We start from the raw sequence: 26,432 nt of genomic DNA, 5'->3' as shown, positions 1-26,432 counted from the left end.
CTGCGGGCCAATGTCAGACTGGCCTCTGGGGCAATCAGGCAGCCCAATGGGCTGATCTGACAGGTTAGCATATGGGCCTGTTTTGTGGTTTGCTGGCTGTTTTTGACTGTTGATTTCCTTTATATCAATACAAATATTGCCTGCAGCAAGCTCAAATCCTTGCAATCTTCCAAATCTTCTAAACTATTTAAACAGCATGTTTTTACAAGTTTAAAAGTACTGCAGTATGCACACATGGGCCACTGTTTTAGATATCTAATTCACAAATGTGGGCCACTTTTATTTTGGTGCTTGGACCTATTTGCTGTCCTATTCCAACCCTGCTTCTGCCTATTGTAGAGAACCAGCAACATCATCCAGTGGATCCCGTTCTTATATCATCCTGTAAGGGACCCTGCTGTGTGATCAGGAAGAGAAAGAAAGACCATCAGAAAGCACACTAAGAAGCAAGCATTGTCTCACTGCAATGGCCCTTATTCCTGATACTGATCAGCCTTTGTCACTGATTCAGAGACTGACGCTATTGCTCTTACTTTTTCTGTGCTTTAAACATGTTTAAAGCCTTGACTATTACTCATAAAGCTGATAGCGCGGAAAGAGTTCAGATTTTAATTTCCAGTTCCACCAGTTCAACTGGTGACTTACAAGAATGGGCTCCAACTCCGTGCCAAAATCTTCTTCTTGGCGGCAGATCTTTGCCACTGTTTTTGAATGGAAGCTAAATTAGATCATATTGATCAACATCATATTAAGAGAGTTTTAGATTGGTTGGTTCCAAAATCTATTACTCTCGTTAAGAGATTAGTAAATTATTTTGATATTTTTATTTAATTAGTTAGTCAGATAAATCTGTTTATAGAAATGTATCAAGGAAAATATGGTTAGAGTATTCAATTATGCAAAAATTACACACTTGTTCCATAAATAAATTAATCCCTATTCTAAATAAAGTATAGAATCAAAAACTAATAGAAGCCATAAGTAGTTTGAGAAAAGAGTGAGGTGAAAGGAGCATGACGTTCAAAATCAAATTCGGTAGTCAAACTCCCCATAAACAGCAGTTCATGAAACTCAGCAGAGTCTCAATATCCAAAGAGCATCAGCATACACTTGCGGTAGCAATCTGTATAAACAAAGCCTCAACAGGGAAAATATGGGGCAACAGATGCAGCAGTAGCTACAACCGTCAGGGACAAGAAGGGTGGTTAAAAGTCTCCAAGAGAATCTGGAGGGGCATCACCTCAGAAAGAAGTCTCTGCCTCTGTCCTAAGAGCCTAAATTGCTTTCTACCTAGAAACACGCACTAATATAAAAGACAAGAACATATGTAAACAACATTGTTGCAGGTGAGATCACTTCTGTCCAATGGAAAGATATCTTTTGATGTCAAGCAGGCTTCATTCTTACTTTTCCACAGAAAGCACATGAAGTCAACAGTATGCTATCAAGTACGTAATAGGCATCACTAAATTAATTTATTTATGCCATTTATAGAGAGCACTTATCACCAAACTGGTAACCTGGCACTAAAGCTTGGAGGTGGATACAGAACAGCCAAAATATAACCATCAAGGGGAATACATGGGCATGATTATTTAGGGAAAAGCCATGTCTTCAGAGCTTTCCCGAATTGCTGTAAAATCAATGCAGATCTGAGGGATGGCGGCAGCTTATTCCATAGTTGGGCTGCTTTGACTGAGAAGGACGGACCCCCTTGTTTTCCCTTACCAAACTTAATAATACACGCTACGTTTTCAGTGGTGGAGTGAAAGTGTTGCTCTAGAGCATACCTCTTCAATCTCCACTGTAAAGGCACCGAACAAGTGTCCTTTAATGCCTTGAACACAATGCACATGGCTTAGAGACAATCCTCTGCTTTAGAAGCAGCCAGTGCAGTTCCTTCAAGGCATTAGGGGCCAGATGTAGGTCACCAAATACCGGTCGGTAACGGCCGATTGGTATTTGGTGATTGAGATGTAGGGGGCCTAAATTTTACAGAATCGGTAAATTTACCGATTCGGTAAATTTACCGATTCTGTAAAATACCGATACAGTGAATTTACCGAATCGGTAAATCTATATGTAGGTGGCACAGGAAACAGTGCCAGAGGCCCCTCAGAATTCGTTATTTACCATGTAATACTATTGCATGGTAAATAACAAATTCCTGTGTACATGCACATCTGTGCATGTACACCTGTGCCATGTGACACACATACATGCCCTCAGCAAAAAAAACTCAAAAACTACCTTGTGGTCTTAATTTGTTACATTAGGGTTTCAATGGTATCTGAGGGCATGTATGTGTGTCACATGGCACACAAGCCTGAATCAGGGGTGCAACAGGGTGTCAAAGTGACACTCTGTCCCCCTTGTCAATTCGGTAATTTTACCGAATCAGTATTTACCGATTCGGTAATTGCCATAGGTTCCTATGGGCCTCAAGGCCCATAGGAATCAATGGCAATTACCGAATCATACAGATTCGGTAAAAATTACTGAATTATTACCTACATCTCATTTACCGAATCTAGAATACCGAATCGGTAAAATTCGGTATTCTAGAGTCGGTAAAAGAGATTTACCTACATCTGGCCCTAGATGCTGAAGATCTGCGAGGTCCGTTTAAGGCCTGTTTGGCTGCTGTAACTTTGGCTCCATATAATCTGTTAAGTAGAAAGCCAGGAGCCCTAAGTAGCAAGGCATTACAGTAGTCCAATCTGCTGACTATGTCGCTACACACTACAAGTGATTTAACTTGAGCAGGCAGCAGTGGTAGCACCTCCCTGAGACTACGTAGAAATGCAAAACATGTGCCTGCCACTTTTGTGACAAGGTTTCCAATGATAACTTGTAATCAAATGTGACCCCACATTACGAACTGTGTCTGATTGCAGCAGCTCATGTCCAGCTGAGAGGGGCCAGAAGTTAAAGGGGAGAGTCATGGGAACCTTGCTTGCCGAGCAGCACATTAATTGTGTTGTGTCCCCATTTAGTTTTAATGAATTTGCATTTATCAAACTGACAATACCCAGCATGCCTTTGTGAAATGTTTTTACTCCCTCCTCTTTATTATTATTAAGGAACAAAATCAGCTGGGAGTCATCGACATAGTTGACCACCCTAATGTCATGCTCCTTTCTCAAGGTAATAGGTGGCCTATAAATGTTGAATAGGACAGGGCTGAGAGCTAAGCTCTGTGATACTCCCTGTCACAGTTTTTTAATGCAGAGCAGCAGGGGGGCACGATGACAGCTTGACATCTGTCCGACAGGTAGGACTCCATCCACCTTAACGCTGTACCTCCGATTTTGATTGAGGCTAACTTGGGCAAGAGGACTTTGTGGTAAACTGTGTCAAAAACAGCCAACAAGTCAGGTATGATGAGGACTGATGACTGCCCGCTATTAACCTGCATCCATAACTCATCCAAGGTGACGAGTAGGGCTGACTCTAAGGCCGGACTGGCTGTAGCAGGCACCGGGCGTTTTCCCATTGAGCCGGAAGCATGGGGGCCGGCTTTGACCTGTGGAGGCCTGTTTTGTTACTCAGAGATGGTTTTTCAGCAGTGCTGCAATATTGGCCCCATGTAACATTAGCAGCAGCGGTGCTTGACACTAGCACCCCCACTCCTGGCCGGTGCTTCTCAGAAGCACCTCCCTCCCCCGGGGCCGGTGGAACTCAAGTGGCAGGGTTGGTTTCTGGTCCAAATCTGGCCGTGGCTGACTCGTTACCATGTCCAGGTCAAAAGCCAAATTGTTCATCCTCAAGGAGAGTGTAAGATTCCAGATATTGAAGCAAATTTTCACTTTCTTATCATTCCAGCATCTTCACAGGGAGTGGGATGAGTGAGATGGGCGTATAGTTACTCAGAATTCAGGATCATCTGACAAGATCTTCAAAAGGGGGGTGACATTTGCTTTCTGGCTTGAGGTACTGAACCCTTCTTCAAGGATTGGTTTCACACCTGCATTATTGGGAGTGTTAGCTCATCTCCCAGCTCTTAGCATATCCTAGGAGGTAGGAGATCCAAGGGAGATCCCTAGGTAGTGGACTTGGTGATATCTAAGAAGGTTTCCTCTGAGATAGCATCAAAGGTGTTAAGCCTACCGTCATAGCATCTATACATTTGTGTTTCTGGAAGCGTTAACATTGGTTCCCAGAGAAGCTTAATGAAGAGTCTATTCTATCATTCATACAATGTTTCACTGCATGACAATGAACTATACTAAGGACAAAAACATTTACCAGCAGATTTCTAGTTAGGTAAAGCTTTTCGTATTTCATGTAAGTGAAAGTTATAGTTAAACTATGCAATTCCCTATTCAGTATAGGATGAACATGAGATAGACAGGGAGTTCAAGCTTGGTGCAAACGAGAACATGTAGCTTAAAGAAGGCAATACCTTTTTATAAAACCGTAACATTCTGCAGTTGTGACGAAGATTTTAAGCAAGTCAAATTAAGGTCAAGCTATAAAATACATTTGTGTTTAGTTCAGCAATTTCTAAAACTTCTATTTGTTAAAGAGCAGCCTAGCAGTGAATATGACTGCCTAATGCATTTTGCACATTTTGACTAAGTGCCATTTTACAGTGCATTTTCACGTTAATGCCTAAGGCAAATTTTCAGCTTTGTTAGTTAATTTTAATTTTACAAATGTAGCTTTGTCAGGACTTTGTATCACTCTGGGCCTCTCTACTTACAAAGGAGATTCAAGAAATATGACTCCAGTAGGTCTTTACGCTCCTCCAACCAAGGCCTTGTGTGTATTCCCAAGATACATAAAGAGAGGCTGGGTGGATGCTCATTGGCCTATTTGGCCACCAAAAGCTGGAATCTGCTTCCTAAAGCTCTAAGAGAGCAAAATATGAAAATTACTTTTAAGGCGCCTTTAAAAACATTACTTTTCAGGGAATGCTAAGTTACTGTACCACTCTATAGGCACATTCAGCACCGGGACACTACTTGGGAAGCAGCTGTTTGCTTTACAAATGCCATTCATTCATTCTGTCCCTTTCCCAGCCTCAGAGCTTGCTGAACTAGGTGTTCCAATCCCATCTCAGTGGAACAGTAAGCCATTTGATTGAAGACACTGTTACACTTATTACAACCAGAGATTTCTTTGAGATGTCCATCCTAACAATCCCAGAGTTACTTCTGATTGTGTTTCTGAAGAAGGGGAGATAATGTCACCAAGTCGTGCCTGGCCTCTGTCTTGGTGGATGTGGATCAGTGGCAAGATAAGCTTTACGCGTCAAAGGCTGACCCCTCGCAAAGTGCAATACTTATGAAACTTTCCTTCCTGGTACAGAAACTCACTGGCCCATGACTAGAAAAAGAGGATCAACAGTCTTCTCAACCTGACAAAGGAACAACCATCTTCCCTTTATTCTCCTAGGCATTTGTATATGTAATTGACTTCCAAGTGTACCTCTGGCACCAGTTACTGAAGCATTATTTCGATCTGTCTGTGCAAGGCCACTGTTTTCTGTGATCCCATTTTCTGTCCTCCAGATTATGCCAGTCTTACCCTGTTACTGTAACTGAAACCTTTACAGCACTAGCACTCGATGTCCAAATATCATGGACGAAGAATGTAAACGACCTTCAGGTGGGTGAAGTATGCCTTAGCTATTCCATCAAATGTTGAACACCTGTCATGGACCTTGCAATTATTCCTAAACTTGGGCATCTAGTTGACAACCCTGTTTAGCCATCCCATTGAGAGTCAGTCTCTAAAGAGATCCCAGGAACTAGTGGAGGAAGGAGCCACGATCACAGTTGCATCTCAAGAAAATTGGTTTACTCAATCTTGGCTTGATACTGAACTTGTGTGATTTCTTTAAAGCATGAGCAGTTAAGGTTTTACCTTGACCAGGGAAGTTGGAAGTCTGGACACTTCACCGTGATGGTGACAGGCTCACTTTCCCAGCTAACTTTTCCAGTTTCTACTGCTGTTGCTGAAGAAAAGATTCCTTGCCTGTGGCCCATACAACTGGCCTGTTTTCATTGCTGAATGTCATGCGTGTGACAAACAAGACAACAAGCAACTAGTGCTACCAAAGATATTACCTGAATGGAGCAGAGTAAAGAAGGTTGATTGGTGGTTGGAAATGAGGACAGTTAAAAAAAAGTACCATGCCAGTGAAGGAGGGGGTTAATAATAGAAGGAGTGATATCTCAAGGCCAGGGAAGTGCAGTAGGGGATATTGCAGGCATAGTAGCTCTGTCAGGGATAGGTGTCGAGCCGCTCGCTTGGCAGGACCTGGACCCCTAAGTCTGTAGTAGTTAGCAAGAGACTAGTTCACTTAACCCTTTGATCACCTCTCTAGTCCTGGAGATCCAAGCCAGAGGGCAGAGGGGAGAGGATGTAGCCTTATGGCTAGAGCAGTCGACCTAGGACCTAGTCTCGGCAACAACGCTCAAATTCTGTGATTTTGGGCAAATCACTTAATCTCCCCGTGCCTAACAAAAATGAATGTGTTCATCTATAACGAAACTGGTGCTCACGTAAAGCGCTCTGATACCTCTTGACTCAGGTCTAGTTTGCGCTACATTAAAAGATAGATAGAATAGAATTCTTTTAGCAGCAAACAGCCAAATCAGTTTTTCATCTTAATTTCTAAACTGTTGAATCTGTGACTGGCAAAGACACCTGCACAATATTCACCCAATAGCTTCAAGATAGTGACTCATTCCCTGTTAATGTTCAAGGGATATGCTTTCTTGCAAAAGCCAATGTAGAGTTTGTTTTTTCACAGAACAAAGGCGCAGGAGACTGGTCCTATCTCTCCTTTTTCATGGGTCCCTCCCAAGGTTGACTCAGTTACTTCCATCAATCATAAAAGAAAATCACCCTTTCCAAACTCCATTTGTCCTCTCTTCCTTGTTGTGGGTTTCTCGGCTGATTTGAGAAATGACTCGAATTTTAAATGTCCTTAGTTTTGTGGATTCCCTTTCCTAGGGATAGGTGGCCTGAGTGTGTTGGAATAACACACTCTAGCCCTAGGTAAGGATTCCTGAAGCCTTTCTGTGGGCATACCTTTGAAGCCTCGTAGCTGGCCTCATCCGTCCAAGAGGAGGTGAGGTGTGAAAAGTGACAATGAGTTTGACCAGCAGCCAGGCCAGCTAAAGAATATGAATAGCCTTTAGCTAAACATTATTTCTAAAGTTCAGGCAGGCAATGTTAAACAATTTAAAAGATGGATACTTCATATAGTTAATAAAAATGTAATGATTCATTTGATGTTGTCTTACTTGGCTGCCCATTGTAGTACAAGTTTGAAGTTTGTAGCATATTATTGACATAATTTAGCAATTTAATTCGAGATTACAAAGCTTATGTGCAGTTGCAAACCCTGTGATACACAAAGTCAAAGGTTTGTGATCACAAAAACTAATTCTTCATATACAAAATCCCTTTTATGAGTCAACAAGTATTTCTACCCCATAAACTGCTTTTTTTTATCCTTTCTGAATCACAAATAGAGAGAGGCATGACAGGTGTGTGTCTCCTATTTCTGATTGGGAAACAAATGTATCAAGTATTTGTGACCGCAATTGTGGTAGCAAAACATTGAAGATTTACCAACAACTGAGTCAGCGTGGTAACGGATTCAGAAAGGGTAAGGGTCCTCTTGAGATACCTTCTCCTTTGTAAATCCTATTGGTGGCCTCCGAGGACTCCTTCCGCTGTCTTCCCAAACTGGAAACATCTTTCTTTAAAAACAGCACCTGTTCCTTTAATGTGTACCAACTGCTTTATTAAAAAACATGTTTCCTGTTTTGGAAAGAACGTGCAGGGGTTGGAGGTCTGCTCTGCTGCGCATTGCCAACCAATCACAACAGGGAGTAAATTGTGGCCTGCCTATTGGATATATTCATTTGGCAGGTCCTTTAATGTCTTGTTGTGAATGGACAATTTGCAGTGCAAACTATTAGTACATATGCTTCATCACACATTGCATTACCACATGCAAACCAGGGGTCGTATTACAGATTGTGCCCCGGGGGTGCAAAGGGTGTTTGTGACCGCTTTGCACGCTCCTGGGGCACCTAGGTATTATATTAGGGGGCGCACATGCTTGTGCGTCCTCGTCTATAATACCATTAGTGATGGCACACTTAAAGCGTCAGCGCTATCTTCAGAGGGAGTTCCCTCATTTGCATAGGGAGTTCCTTTGACTCTGCCCGCGCCATACTACAGACGAGGGCGCAGAGTCAAATAAGCCCTTAGAGGCGTGCCGCGCCGTCAGTGCGCCATTTAAAAGGCGGCACACTGTCATCGCGCTCCCTGACAGCAGCCCTCTGCAGGGAGTAGAGGGGGTCCCATGGAACCCCCAGACATCCCCTTGCAGGCGGGTGCAGTCACTGACTGCACCCGCCTGCAAGGGGATCTCTAAAACCCTTTCAAAGTACAGGCGGGTGCGCCCTGCACAGTGAAAACACAGAGCACCATGGCTCTGTGTTTTGACATGAATGCGCTGCCCCCAGGGCAGCCCGAGGTCGGGGCTGCCCTGCGGGCAGCGCATACATCATAATGGGCATATTATCATGGTTGCCCCCGGTGCACCTTTTGAAAGGTGCGTCGGGCGCAAACAGTGATAATGTATAATACGGCCCCAGTTGGTGTGCAAATTTCACATCCCAAATTTGTGAATAGGAATGATACATCTGGTCCTTAACTTTTTTTTAATCCATCTTGCCCTTCTAAGGGCAGGCCTTTTTGATCTTGCTGTATTAATATGCTTTTTAGCACTTGATCTGTTTTTTAGATGCAAGTACAGAAAACATCATCTTCACTCTAGTGCCCCCTATCTGAACCTTCTGGAACTGAGCAAAACTTTTGTGCACAATTGCAGAACACTTGCTAATGTATCAGTTATTGCAAATTTGAAGCAAAAATGAGTTTCTTTATTAGGAAAGTGCACATGTAGCTGGATTCTGGTCGACAGTGCCAATTTCCTGTAGCCGGATGTCCCGCCCTGCTAGGGTAGCACAACTAGCAGTAGATAATTCATTTCCTAGGCAGAGTGCCTGCATTTCAAAGGGGGCAGCGATCTCCTAGCAGGCTGGCATAGTGAGTGAGTGACTGAACCCGGCTGCAGGAGGATGGGCATGGGACTCTTTATCCCCTTTCCTAGTGGCACCATCAGGCCTCTTTTCTTATGCACCTACATATGTAATATGGAGCATGTTCAATGACAAAGAATCCCCTCACTAGCTTGGGGGCATGGAAGGAACGTCTCCTCGAGACTGCGCCAGCATTACACGTGTGCCAGCTTGTGTGGCTCCTTCTGAAATACTAAAGTGTCCTGAGGACTGAAAAATGTGGCACACACACCAGCTGCGACAAATCCAGTTGGGGTAAAATAGGGAGTGGAGGGGCAATGCAGCATTTTGCTGCAGTAGCTTACTACAAAGTGCAGCCCAGAGTAAGTGTAGGAAGACCTCCTCTCCCTAATATACCAATTTCCTGTAGCCGGATGTCCCGCCCTGCTAGGGTAGCACAACTAGCAGTAGATAATTCATTTCCTAGGCGCACTGACTTTCATGTGTGGGATGTCTTCCAGCAGGCAACCCCTGAGCGAGAAGCTAAACTTAACCTCAAACAAAATTCTGCACAGAGGGAAACTTCACTCATCTTCTAGAAGGGCGATGTTTTCCAAACTTTGCCCGACTTCCATAATAAAGTTTTAATTTCTAACACCCATAACGTCCATGCGATCCTCATAGCACATCAACCTTTCTTGTGATTTATTCATTCAAAATAGAGAATCCCAATTCACAGTGCTCCCCTATTGAGATATACCCACGTAGTGGTTCATTTTAATGAGGCAGGAGTTCTCCTCCATACTGTGATTGGACCGCTCTGTATTTGCAGAGGACTACAGTTATGGATGGATCTCGAATCTCAGGAAGTTCTCGTCAGTATCCAATCACAGTTGAGCCTTTATAAGTGCCCTTTTTCAAGGTCATTGGCAAGGTTTTCTTTTTCCTCCTCTGAGTAAGGAAGCCATCATCTCAAGTGTCCTCCCTTCTAAAAGGAAAGTCACCATCATATTGTTGGTGGTTTATTTTCAGGGGATATTTAAATTTCTGTTTTCTTCGTTCCCACGTGTTTTTCTTTAAAAGCAGCGCACAGATGTAATACAAGGTCCCCTAAATGGCAGGAGCTTTCAGAATTGTTAATACCACCTACATTTTTAAGTTGCCATGGAATGCAATGTGTTATTGACAAAAGATAACAATGAGGTTGGCTTAATATATGTAAACCTTGAGGGACACACTGAGTCAAGAACACTGGGATATTTGGACATTGTCTATGTGTGTGTGTGTGGAATTCAACCTGCATTCTATCTGCGCATCCCTCTTACCTCTACTTCTCTATGACGCTAGTTCTTTCATTCAGGAACTTCAGAGGTCCTGCACCTCAGTGATGGTTCTCAGCATCCAGCAGAAATGCTCTTCTTCCTCATTACTGTTCCAGGGCACTGGCATCTCAGATGTGTGCGTGTGGGTGCAATGGTCAATCTCACAGCTGACATTAATACTTTTCACCCTTTCTCCTTTACTCTAATAGCCACAGTTCCTTCCAAGACCAACTGGAAGAGTTCTTTCTTGTCCCCGTTTGCCTTTGGAGTTTGTGGTTCCCTCTTCTCTGCCACAAGTCAATGACACATGAATGAGTTTTACCCTTGGACCTATTTACACTTCAGTGGCAAGGTCTGCCAACCACAGATGGTCCTATTTCGTAATTGATGTGTTGGGAGCTGAACAGGTTAAGCTCCAGATTCTTTAGATAGCTTACATGCCTGTATGCATGAAATTGCGACATGGCTGAAGGGAAACTCGCTCCAGTTCAACAACGGAAAAACGGAGATCCTACAATGCAAGGTGGGGAAGGTCGCCAGAAGCCTGCCTGCAGACTTTTGGCCTCTAGTCTCGGATGGACCACTGACACCAGTGAATACGGTGCGGAATCTGGGGGTCAGCTTTAATGAAAATCTAAATCTGGAGACCCACGTTAACAAACTGGTGGGCAGCTGCTTTACTTTAATGTGAGGTCTCCGGAAACTGCTACCTTTGCTACCGGTACAGGCAAGAACTACTGTAGTCAGGAGTACCATTCTTAGTCGCCTGGACTACTGCAAAGCCCTGTTACTGGAATCACCTGGCTATCTGATTACCAGGCTACAGAGTATCCAGGCGGCAGCAGCTAAGTTGGCCCTCTCACGAACCCACCAATCCTCAACGACTCAAGCGCTGGCTGACTTGCACTGGCTACCAGTACCTCAGAGGATCCTATTCAAATCCCTATGCACCGTATTCAAAGCAGTGCATGGTCAGGGCCCTAAGCCACTTCAGGACAAGTTCCAGTGGTACGAGCCCACATGGGCCCTCTGCTCCTCTTCCACCAACCTTGTCAGAATACCCAGGATAAGAAAAGCGACCCAGGGCGGTAGAGCGTTTAGCGTACAGCGGCCCGACTCTGGAATAGCCTTCAAATTAATATCAGGAAAATCAGCGATTTTCTGCTGTTCAGCATAAAAAATCAAGACCTCGCTCTTTCCAAGGGTATAACCCCTTAGGGGCAATAGTAACAGACTCCTGTCAACACACCCTCCTTATGCTCTCAGGACTGACTGTTTTTCGTTGAACCTTTCTCTCAGTGCCAGGATGCCCGCAGGGTTACAGCGCGCTCTATAAATGATATAAATAAATAAATAAATGTAGATATTTTAAATGTTTGTGCACATCTAAGTCCTAAATGTTAGTTCAGAAGAACTATTCTGTGTGTATGTTAATATAGCTTACAATGATATTTCAAAAAACTGATAAAAATATATAGTGGAATATAAGATAAGTGTTTTGCGCTATTTGGTTTGGCCCAAGGTACATTTTGCTTTCTCATTTGTTGACTGTTCTCATCCATTTGGAGAGACACAATTGCTTTAAAAAAAGTTCTTTAGATCTTTAAGAGTGGTAGAACCACTGTTTCGCATATGCACATGAAGACAAACATATTCACATGGCCCCTCCTGCGTAAAGTTGATTGTTGATTGTGAGAACTGGGCCTGCACAAGCAGAAGACACATTCATATGGCTTCTTCTATGAAGAGATGATTGTACCGCTGCTTGTAAACACTGTGCCTGCATGCTGGCAGTGAAACACATATGTTATATTAGCCTCATATTTTTAATGGTATTTCAAAAGTGGGCAGTCTCAAGTCCTAGTAATAGGTGGCCTTTATGAACATTCCGCAGGGCGTGTTTACAATGCGACAATGGCCTCCTCTGTCATTAACACAGGTTACATGAGCGTGGAGAGGAATTACCTAATTGTTTGATTGACATAGAAATACATTCACACTATTTCAGGGAGCATAAAGTAATGCTTCTCTTTATTATATGGAACAAAATTAAATAGATATCAGACATTTGTTTTACTTCTCTCTAGTACAGCTAACAGCAAATGAGCTCAGATTTGTTAATTATAAGAAGCTTGACCTCAATGACCTTGTGTATCCTCAACAGGAACTTTGTATCTAAATAACAGACACCCTCTTTGAGGCACACTGCTGATTGAATGTTACTTCTCAATAGTAACTCTAATAATTTAAACATGAAATAATCAAGGTTTTTTGAACAATTAAATGGCCCTCATTTTTATCAGACTCAAAAAGATAAATGGCATAAGTCTGCAATTGGTGCTAAACCAATGAGGTTTCTATAGCTGCAATAAATATTTTTGCAACTATCATGGTAAAGTGTTATCACTCAAGGAAGAAACACAATACTTGTCAAGGTGAACCACAAAAGCCACTAAATAAACCTATACTAGACCCTCTGATAGTTTGGCACCAAAGCAGTATGGCTCATCTTAAAAGCAAATGTAAAGTATATTTATGCAGCACTCAAACAGTAATAAAGTGAATACATAACAAGAGAAAAATCCCAAACTAATTTAGAGAAATGGATTCGATTTTAATAAATAAAATGACACCAGAACAACAAACATCTAATACACAGACTGAAGTTATGAATTTTTGAAGTTTTAAGTAAAAATATCGTCAAGGACAATGTCAAAAGTTAAGGCTCATAGCAATGAAGTATGGGTCGGATACAGGGACCAGGTTCATTCCGGTGAAAAGTTTACCATCTAACGCAGTCCAGTTCCAACTGATGCGTCTCAGCCGGAGCTTCACGTTGGCAGGGTTCTGCAAGGAGATCGTTGGCGTGAAGTTCTGGTCGCCGGTCAGAGTTTTGCATTGGCTAGGAATATGAGGCAGTTGTTGCTGATGCAAAGAGCACTGTGCAGTTGAAACACAGATTCTGTAGCTGGGGATGTCATGCCAACAGTTCGGTGAAGGTCACGTGCCAGACTCAGTGAATTCTGTTTGCATTCAAGAGACCAAGGATGGTTCTTTTTTAATGAGAAGAGCACAGAACCTCTGGAGTTTCACCTGAAGTCCAGTTCTTGAAGTTTGCAGGTTTGAGTAATAAACTCTGACACCATCCAAGGGTCCAGAACATGGGGCGTCACCTTTTGGGGGACTAACTTCAGCAGAGGCTATTCTGATAGTAGGTTCTGAGTGTGCTAATGTTATACCCAGTGCAATCCTGTGTGTGGGGTTCACTTCCTTTGTCTAACCCTAACCTGGTCAGCTCTACCTCTTCTCCTAGTTTTAGCTCCAAACAGTCTAGGGCAACAAAGGGCAGGTATCATTTGCATTTGGCAATGACAGAGGATGCAGGTTCAAAAGTCAGGAAGTGCGTGTCCAGAGCCCTCAAGCTACCTTTTAAAGTTTAGGCAGGGCTGAGTTCAAACCTCCACCCCACAGGCCAACCTGCTCAGGAGAGGAACAACCTTCTTTACAAAGTCCTTTTGACCCCTGCCTCGAAGGCATACACATCACACCACAGGAGAGACATTATCAATTATGTGACCTTGAACACTGCAGAACGGCACATTTGGTTTAGACAAAAAAAGCCATATTTTTAATGGTTACAAAAAGGGGGTGGTGATGGACAGAGTATCTGAGTTAATCAGAACACTCCTACCCAGTCAACAGATCAGGGCTTGATCCATCACCGTTTTTTAGCTCACTGCACCATCCCAGTTCAGAACCTGGCTATATGCAAATTAGTCTGTCCCTGGCCCAGTGCATCATGGGAACAGGGCAGACCAAACTACCAAGCCAATTCTTCACTGGAAAGGAAACAAGCTTCCGGGGACCGGTTTCTGGCATTACAGCCGTCTTCGGCCCGGCTTGCTTGAATCCTGATGGTGCAATGAGCAAGGGACTCATGTCTGAGCATACCCTTCCACACTCATGGTGGCCAAAATAATTACAAAAAGGGGGTGGTGATGGACAGAGTATCTGAGTTAATCAGAACACTCCTACCCAGTCAACAGATCAGGGCTTGATTCATCACCGTTTTTTAGCTCACTGCACCATCCCAGTTCAGAACCTGGCTATATGCAAATTAGTCTGTCCCTGGCCCAGTGCATCATGGGAACAGGGCAGACCAAACTACCAAGCCAATTCTTCACTGGAAAGGAAACAAGCTTCCGGGGACCGGTTTCTGGCATTACAGCCGTCTTCGGCCCGGCTTGCTCGAATCTTGATGGTGCAATGAGCAAGGGACTCATGTCTGAGCATACCCTTCCACACTCATGCTGGCCAAAATAATTACAAAAAGGGGGTGGTGATGGACTGAGTATCTGAGTTAATCAGAACACTCCTACCCAGTCAACAGATCAGGGCTTGACCCATCACCGTTTTTTAGCTCACTGCACCATCCCAGTTCAGAACCTGGCTATATGCAAATTAGTCTGTCCCTGGCCCAGTGCATCATGGGAACAGGGCAGACCAAACTACCAAGCCAATTCTTCACTGGAAAGGAAACAAGCTTCCGGGGACCGGTTTCTGGCATTACAGCCGTCTTCGGCCCGGCTTGCTTGAATCCTGATGGTGCAATGAGCAAGGGACTCATGTCTGAGCATACCCTTCCACACTCATGGTGGCAAAAATAATTACAAAAAGGGGGTGGTGATAGACAGAGTATCTGAGTTAATCAGAACACTCCTACCCAGTCAACAGATCAGGGCTTGATCCATCACCGTTTTTTAGCTCACTGCACCATCCCAGTTCAGAACCTGGCTATATGCAAATTAGTGAGTCCCTTGCTCATTGCACCATCAGGATTCAAGCAAGCCGGGCCGAAGACGGCTGTAATGCCAGAAACCGGTCCCCGGAAGCTTGTTTCCTTTCCAGTGAAGAATTGGCTTGGTAGTTTGGTCTGCCCTGTTCCGATGATGCACTGGGCCATGTTCAGACTAATTTGCATGTAGCCAGGTTCTGAACTGGGATGGTGCAGTGAGCTAAAAAACGGTGATGGATCAAGCCCTGATCTTTTGACTGGGTAGGAGTGTCCTGCTTAATTCAGATACTCTGTCCATCACCACCCCCTTTTGAATATTTTTAATGGTGGCATTTTCAAAATAGTGAATTAAAATCTGACTTTACCATTCATGTGGATTTTAAATTGCAATTAAAAAGAGTGGAAGAAGTATTTCTCTATCTTCTCCTAAACTGATGTTAACACGTTTTAAGTGTAGTAAGGTAACCCAGTGTTAGTCTAAGGAAGAATTAGTCTTGCTAGAGTGAAAAAACACTTTGGAAGGTTTTCTCTGTCAGGGCATGGAAAACGTAAGGAAACATGTCCTGCTTTTTTAATACAATGCACCGTGCCCTATGAGCCTTTAGTGTCTACCTTAGGGGTGACTTATTAGTATTAAGTAGGAGAGTTTATATCTGGCAAATGGTTTATTTTTCAGGGTCACAATGGCAGTTTAAAACTGCACTACAGGTTTCAGTGGTTAAATTAGTAGGTGGAACAATAAGTGTTGCCGCCCACTAGTAGCATTTAATTTACAGGCCCTGGGTATATGTAGTACCATATAATAGGGACTAATAAGTAAAGTAATCAATGAGGTGTATACCAATGTTACCATGTTTAGAAGAAGAAAAAGAACAACCACTTTACCACTGGTTAGCAGGAGTAAAGTGCACAGAGTCCTAAAAAGTCAACAAATACTGGTTCAGAAAAGGAGGGCAAAAATCTGGGGTGACCTTGCAGAAAGGGTCAGGTCCAACAATGGTCAACTTTCAATTATCACTTGGCAAGTCACATTGACTTTGTGGAGAAATACATGGTGTTTCCTTTCCATACACAAAGCTTCTCTATACTTTTTTTTATTATTTTGCTGTAACCAAATATTAAGTTTTTCAAGTGATTACTGTGTCATACTGTATATTTGAGTTCCAATCCTTCAACCACTTTTTGGAGTAAGCCTTGACTGCTCACTTTTGTTGCATCTGAAAAGACAAGTTTACAAAATGAATAATTCTATTGTGCAATGGGATGAAATAGAATGTAGGTCCAGAAACACAAATTGTAAACAACATTATCCATCACAGATACTCCCCAGTAAATCCCTACTGCCACAGAGCTGATAGAAAAAAGGTATTATAGTCTACTTAGAAAACATTTAGGTTGCGAGTGCTATTAAAACCCTAGCAGGATCTGTTGTTAGACACCACCACTAAATGGGTTTCACTGCCCATATTGTACCACCATGTGGTAGACTGCCATAAGTACTGGTGTTGATAATTAAGTGCTGGTGCCGGGCACCAGAATCTACAGGCTCAAATGAATCACTGCCACAAGTTAAATCAACCAAACCCTCCTACACCAGGATGAAGCGGCTGCCTTGATCCTTCTCGACCTCTCAGCTACCTTCGACAGTATGTACCACCACACCCTGATCAAGAGGCTTCATAAGGTCGGAATCCAGGAGGACACCCTCAAATGGATTGCATGCTTCCTCACTGGAAGAACACAGACAATCTGCTTTCCACCCCTCTCCTTTGAGCACACAAACATCATCTACGGAGCCCCTCAAGGTTCATCCCTCAGCCCTACTCTGTTCAATGCCTACATAAGCCCACTTGATCAACATCAACAGAAACCACAGACTGACCATTATCTCCTGCACAGACGGCACCCAGCTCACCCTCTCTACCTTTCCGAAGAACCATCCATCACAAATGCCATCTTCCACCTGTGCATGACCAGCATCACCGACTGGATGCAAACAACTGCCTCAAGCTGAACACAAACAATACAGATGTGCTGATCTTTGAGAACAACACCTTCCTGTGGAACGTCTCCCCCTAGCCTGCTGAACTAGGACCCTCTCCCACCCCCACGGACCCCGCCCAGAACCTCAAAATCACCTTGACAGCAAACTCACAAGGAAAAACCAAATCAACACAGTCTCCTCTGCCTGCTTGGACACCCTGTGCATGCTCCCAAAGATCTTCAAATGACTTTCACTCTCCACCAGACACACCTTCTCTCAAGCCCTTGTCACCAGCCGCTTGGACTACGGCAACTCACTCTACACAGGAATTACCAAACACCTCCTGCAAAGACTGCAGACCATTCAGAACTCAGTGGCCAGACTCATCCTCGACCTCTTCAGATAGACCCTTTGGATAGTGTGGCTCACCGATTAGAGCGGCAGACCCTGAGGCAGAGGTCTGGGCCGGGACCAGGGTTCAATCCCCGTTGCGGCAGGTTCTTGGGCTCAATGTCCTGGGACCCGATAATTCTCGCCTCGGTGCCTACTCTAATCATGGGTTCCACTCTGCAACTCTGGGCAATAGCTTGCTTAATCTCCATACCGGCCCTAACAACGCTAGGAGGCCTGGCTTCACCTTCTGGGGTGCCCAGGAGTGGGCACCTCACAGGAACAGGCCAGGAAGGGTTCCACAGCGGTATTCTTACAGCGCTTAGAGACCCCTGGGTGATAGGCGCTATACAAGTGCAAATTACAAAATTACAAAATTACATCACCCTCACCTCTGGCACTCCCTCCACAAGAGATGCCAATTCAACATTCTCACCCATGCCTACAGAGACCTGTATAACCAAGGATCAGCATACATCAACCACTGCATGAGCTTCCATCAACCCTCCAGACTCCTGTGCTCCACCTCCTTCTCCTTCTGCCTCACCCACACCCCCACAAGCAACAGTAAAGTAAAGTAAAGTCCACATTTGTAAAGCGCACAATCACCCGTAAGGGTCTCTAGGCGCTGGGGGCCGTCGGGAAGATTAAGCGAGCTATTGCCCAGAGTCACATGGTGCTGGGCTAACCTGCCGCCGGAGCCGGGGATCGAACCGTGGTCCCCAGATTCCAGCGTCAGTCGCCCTGGCTGCGGCGCCACACCTCACACAGTGGAGTACACTAATTATCCTACCTCTCTACGAAGTCCTTGAACAGCCTCCCCCTCCATCTCCAGACCTCACCTCTCTTCAGGAAGGGGACTCAAGACTTGGCTTTTCAACTGATGCCACCCAAGCAGCTTGGCTCTCATTGCCTAGATACCCTCGCAGGTGATTAGTTGCACTTCAAAAATCCTGATTGATTAGTTGAACCATTTCATAGATTCATAACCATTTGAGTTGCCTTTTTTATAGTAACCGTAATTAAAGGGACACTGTGTTTTCTTGTTCGTTGGTTCATTAGGACAATAACGCTTGTTGAGAAGGGATCAAGCAGGAGACTATGCAGGTTCTGAAAATAATAAGCAGGCTTGAAGTGGGGTAAATGATGCCCTAAATATTGCCCATGAGATACAGTGGAGCAATGATATTGGAAGATGCCTAGGTAAAGCTAGAGCAGTACAAAAGGGGGTGGTGATGGACGGAGCATCTGAACCAATCAAACACTCATACCCAGTCAACAGATCTGGGATCCATTACCGTTCTTTAGCCCACTCTGCCTGCCCAGTTCAGACATGGCTATATGCAAATCAGTCTGACCCTGTGCCTCATGGGAACAGTCCAGCCCGAACCGCCAAGCCATGCCTTCCCTGGACCAGAAACAAGCTTCCTAGGACCGGTTTCTAGTTTTAAGGCCATCTTCAGCCAGGCTTGCTTGAATCCAGTGGCAAATTGAGCAAGGGACTCATGTCTGAGCATACCCTGCCAACTTATGGTGAACAAAGCGGTACAAAAGGGGGTGGTGATGGACGGAGCATCTGAACCAATCAATCACTCACACCCAGTCAACATATCTGGGTTTAATCCATCACCGTTCTTTAGCCCACTCTGCCACCCCAGTTCAGATATGGCCATATGCAAATCAGTCTGACCCTGTGCCTCATGGGAACAGTCCAGCCCGAAGTGCCAAGCCATGCCTTCCCTGGACCGGAAACAAGCTTCCTAGGACCGGTTTCTGAAAGCAAAATATTTATTGTAGCCCCTAGACATATGTCTGTACTCCATTCCGATTCTTCCCTCTTTAATCAGGTCAGCTGCACTTCAGCACTCATTTCAGTTTTATATATTTATTTTAACTAAATATTTCTAAACTTCCAACACGCATCCATACCGGATAAAAAGATATAAACAAGAACTAATCGGAATAAATGCAGTTACAATACAATACAATACCTTGGCTCTTCTTCTGTAACTGTTGGTGAGCAGGCAAGGCTCACTCACAGGAGGTGGGTATAGGGACTTGGGGCCAGATGTACAACCTTTTTTTGCAGTCGCAAAAGGGAAATTGGCCCGTTTGCGACCGCAAAATAGGTCTGCCCCATGTACAACCCCTATTTTGAGAGTCGGTAACCTATCACTGACTCGCAAAATAGGGTTTGCAACTCGCTATTAGGAAGGGGCATGCCAAGGGGCGTCCCTTCCTAATAACGACTTGCACTTGCACTGGGAAGGGGTCCAAAGGGACCCCTTCCCCTTTGTGAATGTATGCGAAAATATTTTTTAAGAGCAGGCAGTGGTCACACGGACCACTGCCTACTCTTTAACAAGTATTTGCAATGCAATAGGTCTCGCATTTACTTAGGTTTAAGCTATTGGCATTGTAAATGACAATGCCTTTCATTTATGTTTTAAAAAGGAAAACAAAAATAAAAGGCATTGGTATTTGCAATGTCAATAGCTCTAACACACATAAATGCGAGACCTATTGCATTACAAATGCTTGTTTTTAAATGCATACTGTTTTCCTTACAGGAAAACGGGATGCATTTAAAAAAGAAAAATTAAATGTTTCTGTTTCATTTTTTAAGAGCAGGCAGTGGTCCCTGGGACCACTGCCCGCTCTTAAACAATATTTCTGTATACATTCAAAAAGGGGATGGGGTCCCATAGGGACCCCTTCCCATTTTCAAGGGGCTTACCTCCTACTTGATGTAGGTGGTAAACTGTGAATGTTTTGCGGTCGCAAATGCGGTTACAAAACAATGACACATTCCATTGTGACTCACTATTAAGAAGGGACGCCCCTTCCTAATAGCGAGTCGCAAACGCTATTTTGCGAGTCCCTGACTCGCAAATTAGCATTTGTACATGCCAGGACCCTATTTTTCAGTCACAAACGTGCTGATTTCCTATTTGCAACCACAACAGCGCATTGGCATAGTCAATAGGTCTCGCATTTGGGACCTGCTGCATAACTAAATACTTATAAGGTCCCAAAGGCGAGACCTATTGGCTATGCCAATGCTTGTTTTCCTATTACAGGGAGAGGCAGGGGTTGAGCAGCACTGTGAGCAGGGGGAGGAGAGAGAAGTTTGATGTGATGGGTTCTGCCTACACATTCCTATTCCTTAGTGCTAGTCTGGGCATCAAAGGCAGATTGTGACAGGGCTATTGAGAGTCTGCTCTCCACAAGTTGGATTTCTTTGTCAAGTGCGATCACCGTCTTATCTATATACTCATCTAGGGTGCCAGATTTCTTGTTGACAAGCCCCTCTGAATGCAGGCCTAGCTTGTGCTTTGCCATCGTTGTTAGTCACACAGGACACAAGATCCCGCAACAGGAAGCAGCTAGTAAATTAGACACGTAAAGTGCCAAGATGCCACTAAATCAGAACTGAAGGAGGTAATTCAATGGTAAACTAAGTAAGAGATCACAGTCCCTTAAAGTACAATGCCAAGATGGGTGGCCCAGCCTACTCTGGGCACTGATGGGCGTGGATGGGCTTTGCTCGGGTGTGTCCCGTGCGCTTTCCACAATGCAGGGTGGTGTTGGTGCTTTTATAGCATGGTGGGGGATCCTCTGCATTGCCCCAAGTCAAACGCCTCCTGGCGCCCTGGATACTGGGGCTTTGAGTCCCCAAACAATGCAGTAGTCGACTCGCACTGCGGTGTGGTGTTGACGCTTTTGTAGCATGAAGGGGGACTACTCCCCCTTGCCTCTAGTCAAGCGCTTCCTGGCACACTGCATACTGGGGCTTGGAGTCCCCAAACAGTGCAGCAGTCGACCCGTGCTGCAGGGTGGTGTTGGTGCTTTTATATCTCAGTAGGGGATTTCTCCCCCTTGGCTCAAGTCAAGCACCTCCTAGTGCGATGGATACTAAGGTTTGAAGTCCCCAAACAGTGCAGCCATTATCCCGCGCTGTGGGGTGGTGTTGGTACTTTTATAGCGGTGTGGGGAGCTCCTTCCCCTTGCCTCAAGTTGAGCGCCTCCTGGCACGCTGGATACTGGTGCTTGGAGTCCCTAAACAATGAGGCAGTCGTCCTCGCACTACTCGAATGGAAATCAGACGAGACCTATTGGCTATGCCAATGCTTGTTAGATTGTGTGACTCTCTGGGCTCCCCCTACACGCCTGTTAAATGTCTCAGCACATTTTAAAGGTCATAATGTGGCCTTTCCCACTCTACTGAGCTCGAAGCTGTTTAGCTACATGGGTCGGTAACGCATTGATGCCCGCAGCAGTGTACCCGACTTCAGAAATGTCCTTACCACGAGGGGGCGCTGAGCCTTTCGTGCATTTTACTGTTCAACTCAATGTAAAAAATGCTTCTTGAAACTTAACTGTGTGGTTTTACGATCCATCCTGGAAATAATGACGCACATTCGATGAAATTACTTTACTGAAAAATACAGATCAGGGGTTTAGAGAGCTCAGCAAACCGTTAGCCTGAATTTACAGCTGTTGCTGCGTGCTACAGTAAAGCCTGCTACTGGACTGCATGGAGGACATTAAGTTGCAACAACGGGCTCAGCACAGACTGCTGATGCACCCACTGCAGCGCAGCCACGCACGTGCGTGCACTTCCAGGCTTGAGGTGCGCGCTCTGGACCCAGCGTGTCTCGGCGACAAAACGTTTCACGTTGCAGCAAAGGGCCCTACCAGTAGCATTACGGTAATTATAACCTACCAGACCCTAATGACAGGTATAGAGAAGTAAGGGCAATTTTGCTGTCAAGGACCCGATGTGAGGGCGGGGGCTGATTGAGTCGAGTCGAACTAATGAAAATTCGCAGTTCTTAACTTTCAATCAATGTCTGTTAGAAGGATTAGCTTGAACTAGTTAAAAGAATGCTTTTCTCCAAGATCGGCTGGCAGCTGCGGGATGCGGCAGACTCTGACTTCGGAGGGCCGGGGAGGGAAGGGGTTAATGCAAAGGGAAACAAGCCTTGTGCTAAAAGTGGGAGGGGTGGGGGGAGTGTGGCCCAGAGCACACACAGCGTTTCCCTTGCGGGGAGCAAGCCAGGGGCACAATGTGTTTGTAAGTTAATTACAAACATATGGTGTCAAGCTCGCTCCTGCAAGTGAATCACCAGACGTGCACGCGTTGCCATTGAAGGCAATGCAACCTATGCACGTTTTTGGGGCCAAAACTGCATCGATGGCTAAAGGTCTTTTTCCAAGCAGCGCATGCACATCTGTCCCCAAACACCGTTGAATTGCACGGGTGGCTCATTAGAGCCATGTTCAAATCACCTGTCCTGAAACCTAGAATAAATCCGGCGTCACACTGAGTATCTCCAAAATGTTAAAATAAATAAAAGTAACATAGTGCAAGGCTTGTAAAAGTTTAAATAAAGACAAATAGCATTGCAGGAAGCATGTGCAGAACGTCAGCGGCAGCTGAACATCTCCAAAATGTTCAAAAAGTGTCCCTATCTAAAGCACTACACAGTGTCCATCACTAAAGCATTGCACACTGTTGCACAGTGTCCCTCAGTAAAGCACCATGCAGTGTCCCTCACTAAAGTTCTGCTAACTGTCCCTCATTAAAGAAGTGCTAGGTGTCCCTCACTGAATCACTGCACGGACTGTCTCTCACTGTAGCACTTTACGGAGCGGCTCTCACTAAAGCACAAGCAATTTAGAGTGCCCCTTCACTAAAGCACTGCACAGTGTCCCTCGCAGAAGGACTGCACAGCGTCCCTCACTAAAGGACTGCAGAGTGTCCTCAATAACATGATGCATTGAAAGCTACAGTACAGTTCGGATGGCTGAAGTCAGTTTTATGCACCAAACAAATTTAAATTGCATGAGTGGCTCGCTAGAGCCATGTTCAAAGGATCCGTCCTGGAACATAGAATAAATCTGACACCGTGCTGAGCATCTCCAAAATGTTTAAAAATCTAAGAGTAAAATGACGTGGTGTGTAATAGTTTAAATAAAGAAAAATAACATCTCATGAAGCGTGTGCACAGTGCACGGCAACCGCTAAGCAGAAGCACTGCTAAACGATTCGGCTGGGAACCTTTCTGCCTGCGCGAAGTAAAGATAACACACATGAGCAGAGGCAGGCCAACAAAAAGAATGCTCTGCATGTATCAAGTGTTTGTAATAGGAGCAGTCCTCATGGGAAGTTACAAAAGTAGAAAAGGAGGGACTACTATGCATATTAACCGATAAAAAATCAGTAAAAGGAGCCAATTAAAAAAGGGGCAATGCTTAAAGCCCACATTATAGATACAGCATGTCTCAAAAAACCAGCGCATGCGCTGTCTAGGTGAGACCTAAAAACCGACCCACACTCTGATCTGTCATACCTGCTCACCTGGCACTGTCTGATTGCCCTATAGGCCAGTCTGACCTTATCTGTGGGAACAGTTTCTCAGCGTGGACTAAAACACCCTGTTGGGAACATTTTATGTCATTCAAAATGCAAACAGAACAGACTAGAAAGTCCATGAGTTAAGGCTACAATGTAATAGGTTGTGGTAATGCTAGTCTTGGCAGCAATGCTGCCTCTATCGCATGAATCTAAATAGTCATCAAGAACAAGCTTCACCTGGAATGTAAAATAAAGACACAGTAAAGCAGAAGGTTGACGTTATAACCATTAATGTCCAGCAAACTCTTCACCTCTCAGGTTCTACACTTATGGACCTCCCATTCTCCAGACTTATTAGCATTCATTAGCTTCCTGCTCCATCATTCTATCCTGAATACAGATTTTTCCACCCTGGGCCAGCCAGCCCGAACTTCGACCATGGACATCAATCCCCCATTCCTTCTGTTTATTACCCATTTTTCCAAATTACCAAACCTATCTCACACATACTTTATTTCTCTTGAGAGCTTTGTATGCCACCAGAAAACCCCTCCTGAGGTGTTCGTCATCTCACCCAGTCCTGCTATTGCTCCTTCCACCCTTCTTTAACCGCTACTCTCACTTTCCTGCTGTACTTGCAAAATCCCCAGGTTCTAGCCGTGTCGAATCCTGCACCTACCCCAAATCACGTCCATGTACCCTGTACCATGTACCCTGCCACTCACTGCTCATTTAGCAAACAATACAAACAAATAGTTTCAACTCTGTCTGCCTTCTAGGCAATTCCAGTGTCAGAAGCAGGCCATATCAAATACAGCATGATATACTTTCTTGATCACCTCCACTGCTAACCACTGAAAAACACATTGTCCAAATCTTCCTTTGACTCACCACTGTCTTGGTCCTTGCCTATACTTCAGCTCCAGACAGCCCTACAGCAGGTCCCACACCAATCTAGCAGCTAGCTTGCCTTCTGTAACACTGGAGAGCGAGACACTTTTGCACTGCTTGCTTGCCTATCTAAAGAAATCAGTTGCTCGTCCCAATCCTCTGAACTGTGCAACCCCCCAACAAATGCAATGCCTTACCCATGCAAGCATCCTTTCTGCTTTTCCAGTTCCACTCACCCCAGTCATACTCAAGCACATGCTGTTACTTTCCCTGTTTTTTCTCATGTGGTGTGCAACCCAAAACTAACTGCCACTCAGCAGTCACCCACAACCTTTATTCTGCTGATGTCCCAATGCCGGTCCACCCCATCTGCAGCCAACATGCCCACATATGCATACACATCCTTCACCAGCTCAGGCTGTGGCAAGAGACTGTTCGATGTGGCATCTGCAGTAGTCCCAGCAGCACCATGGCAAACATTTCCCATTTGATCATGTCTCCCACATCATCATGCACATCTAAAAGTCCTTGCAATCCTGCCATCAGATCCTCAAAAGTCACTAACAGATGCCCAAGTCATCTCTCTGTGTCACATGCACTTCAAGCCCTGCCGCTCATATTAAGGATATAATAAATTCATGACCAACAGACTAGTAACAGCATCACCTTTGTTATGGCTTTGATACCCAATTTTATATCTCAGTGCACAAAGACACACAAGAAAAAAGTCCCCAAACACAGTAATAATCTAGATACCAGCATCAATGTCTTCATTTCTATTCTCCCTTAAGCAGCCATCGACTTGGCTCTATCCCCTTAATGTGTCAAAGCCTGCTACCCCCACCTGCCAGTCAGTCCCATCTACTCTGTTAAGCCCTATGAGCTTCTAAGGGCAGGAACAAGCAAGCCTTCTCAGGTATTGCCCTGAGAATCTGGAACTCCCTCCCCCCTACAATCAGACTGACCCCTTCCACTGTATCATTTAACAAGCATTTACAATGCAATAGGTCTCGCAGCATTAAAGTTTGAGCTATTGGCATTGTATATTACAATGTGTTGCATTAATTTGTTATCAAACTCTGAATTGTTGTATAAAGATGATTTGCAAACTGTCAAATGTTGCTGAATAGTAAGCAACGTTGTGAATAATATTGTTTGCTAGTCATCCTTGGGTACCAGAGTACTTCACTTGAGGCAGAGGTAAGGGGAAATAAAAAGAACCGGCGAGACTGAGATACAGAGAGTAAGTGTAGGGTGGGTGAGGATTGGAGAACAAGGCACAAGGTGAAATCGCCCAAGGTTCTGTTTTAGACGGGGAAGGCCACTTTTATTCTCAGCACCTGACCAGGTCCATGTATCACCTCCATGCCCACCTATCAGGTGGCGGGGTTTGATTTTTCTGGGAGTTGCACTTGTGCATCCTTCAACCTTTTAATTTGCAGTGTTCAATCTCCGTAACCTTGAACAGTGATTAATTCATGTGCAGCTGCGTGCTCGGGTCCAGGTGAGACTGATTTGCATGCTTCTGAGGTCGATAACAGAAGCGAGTCAGTCGTGCTCAAGTGCGTACAGCAAATTCGGCTTCCAAGGAGGACGACAGAAGAGAAGTGTTTATAGTTACCCGAATGGCTCGCTC

The 26,432-nt window shown here is 44.7% G+C and overlaps 1 protein-coding gene across 3 annotated transcripts in view; it reads left to right on the top strand.

Moving 5' to 3' along the window:
* CACNG8 (calcium voltage-gated channel auxiliary subunit gamma 8) overlaps positions 1–26,432 on the top strand; it is an 83,040-nt gene that overhangs the window by 8,707 nt on the left and 47,901 nt on the right. The window contains exon 2 of one of the 3 annotated variants that reach the window (XM_078650933.1): positions 6,749–6,751. The exons of the other annotated variants lie outside the window; for them this stretch is intronic. Coding sequence (XP_078507059.1) covers positions 6,749–6,751 — 3 coding nt within the window. The remainder of the gene's footprint in view (positions 1–6,748; positions 6,752–26,432) is intronic. 3 annotated transcript variants of the gene reach the window in all.

The sequence above is a fragment of the Lissotriton helveticus genome, chromosome 7 (genome assembly GCF_964261635.1).
Source record: "Lissotriton helveticus chromosome 7, aLisHel1.1, whole genome shotgun sequence".
In the NCBI taxonomy this organism is placed as follows: domain Eukaryota; kingdom Metazoa; phylum Chordata; class Amphibia; order Caudata; family Salamandridae; genus Lissotriton; species Lissotriton helveticus.
The sequence above is the reverse complement of the archived record's forward strand: the minus strand, read 5'-3'. Positions and strand labels throughout refer to the sequence as shown.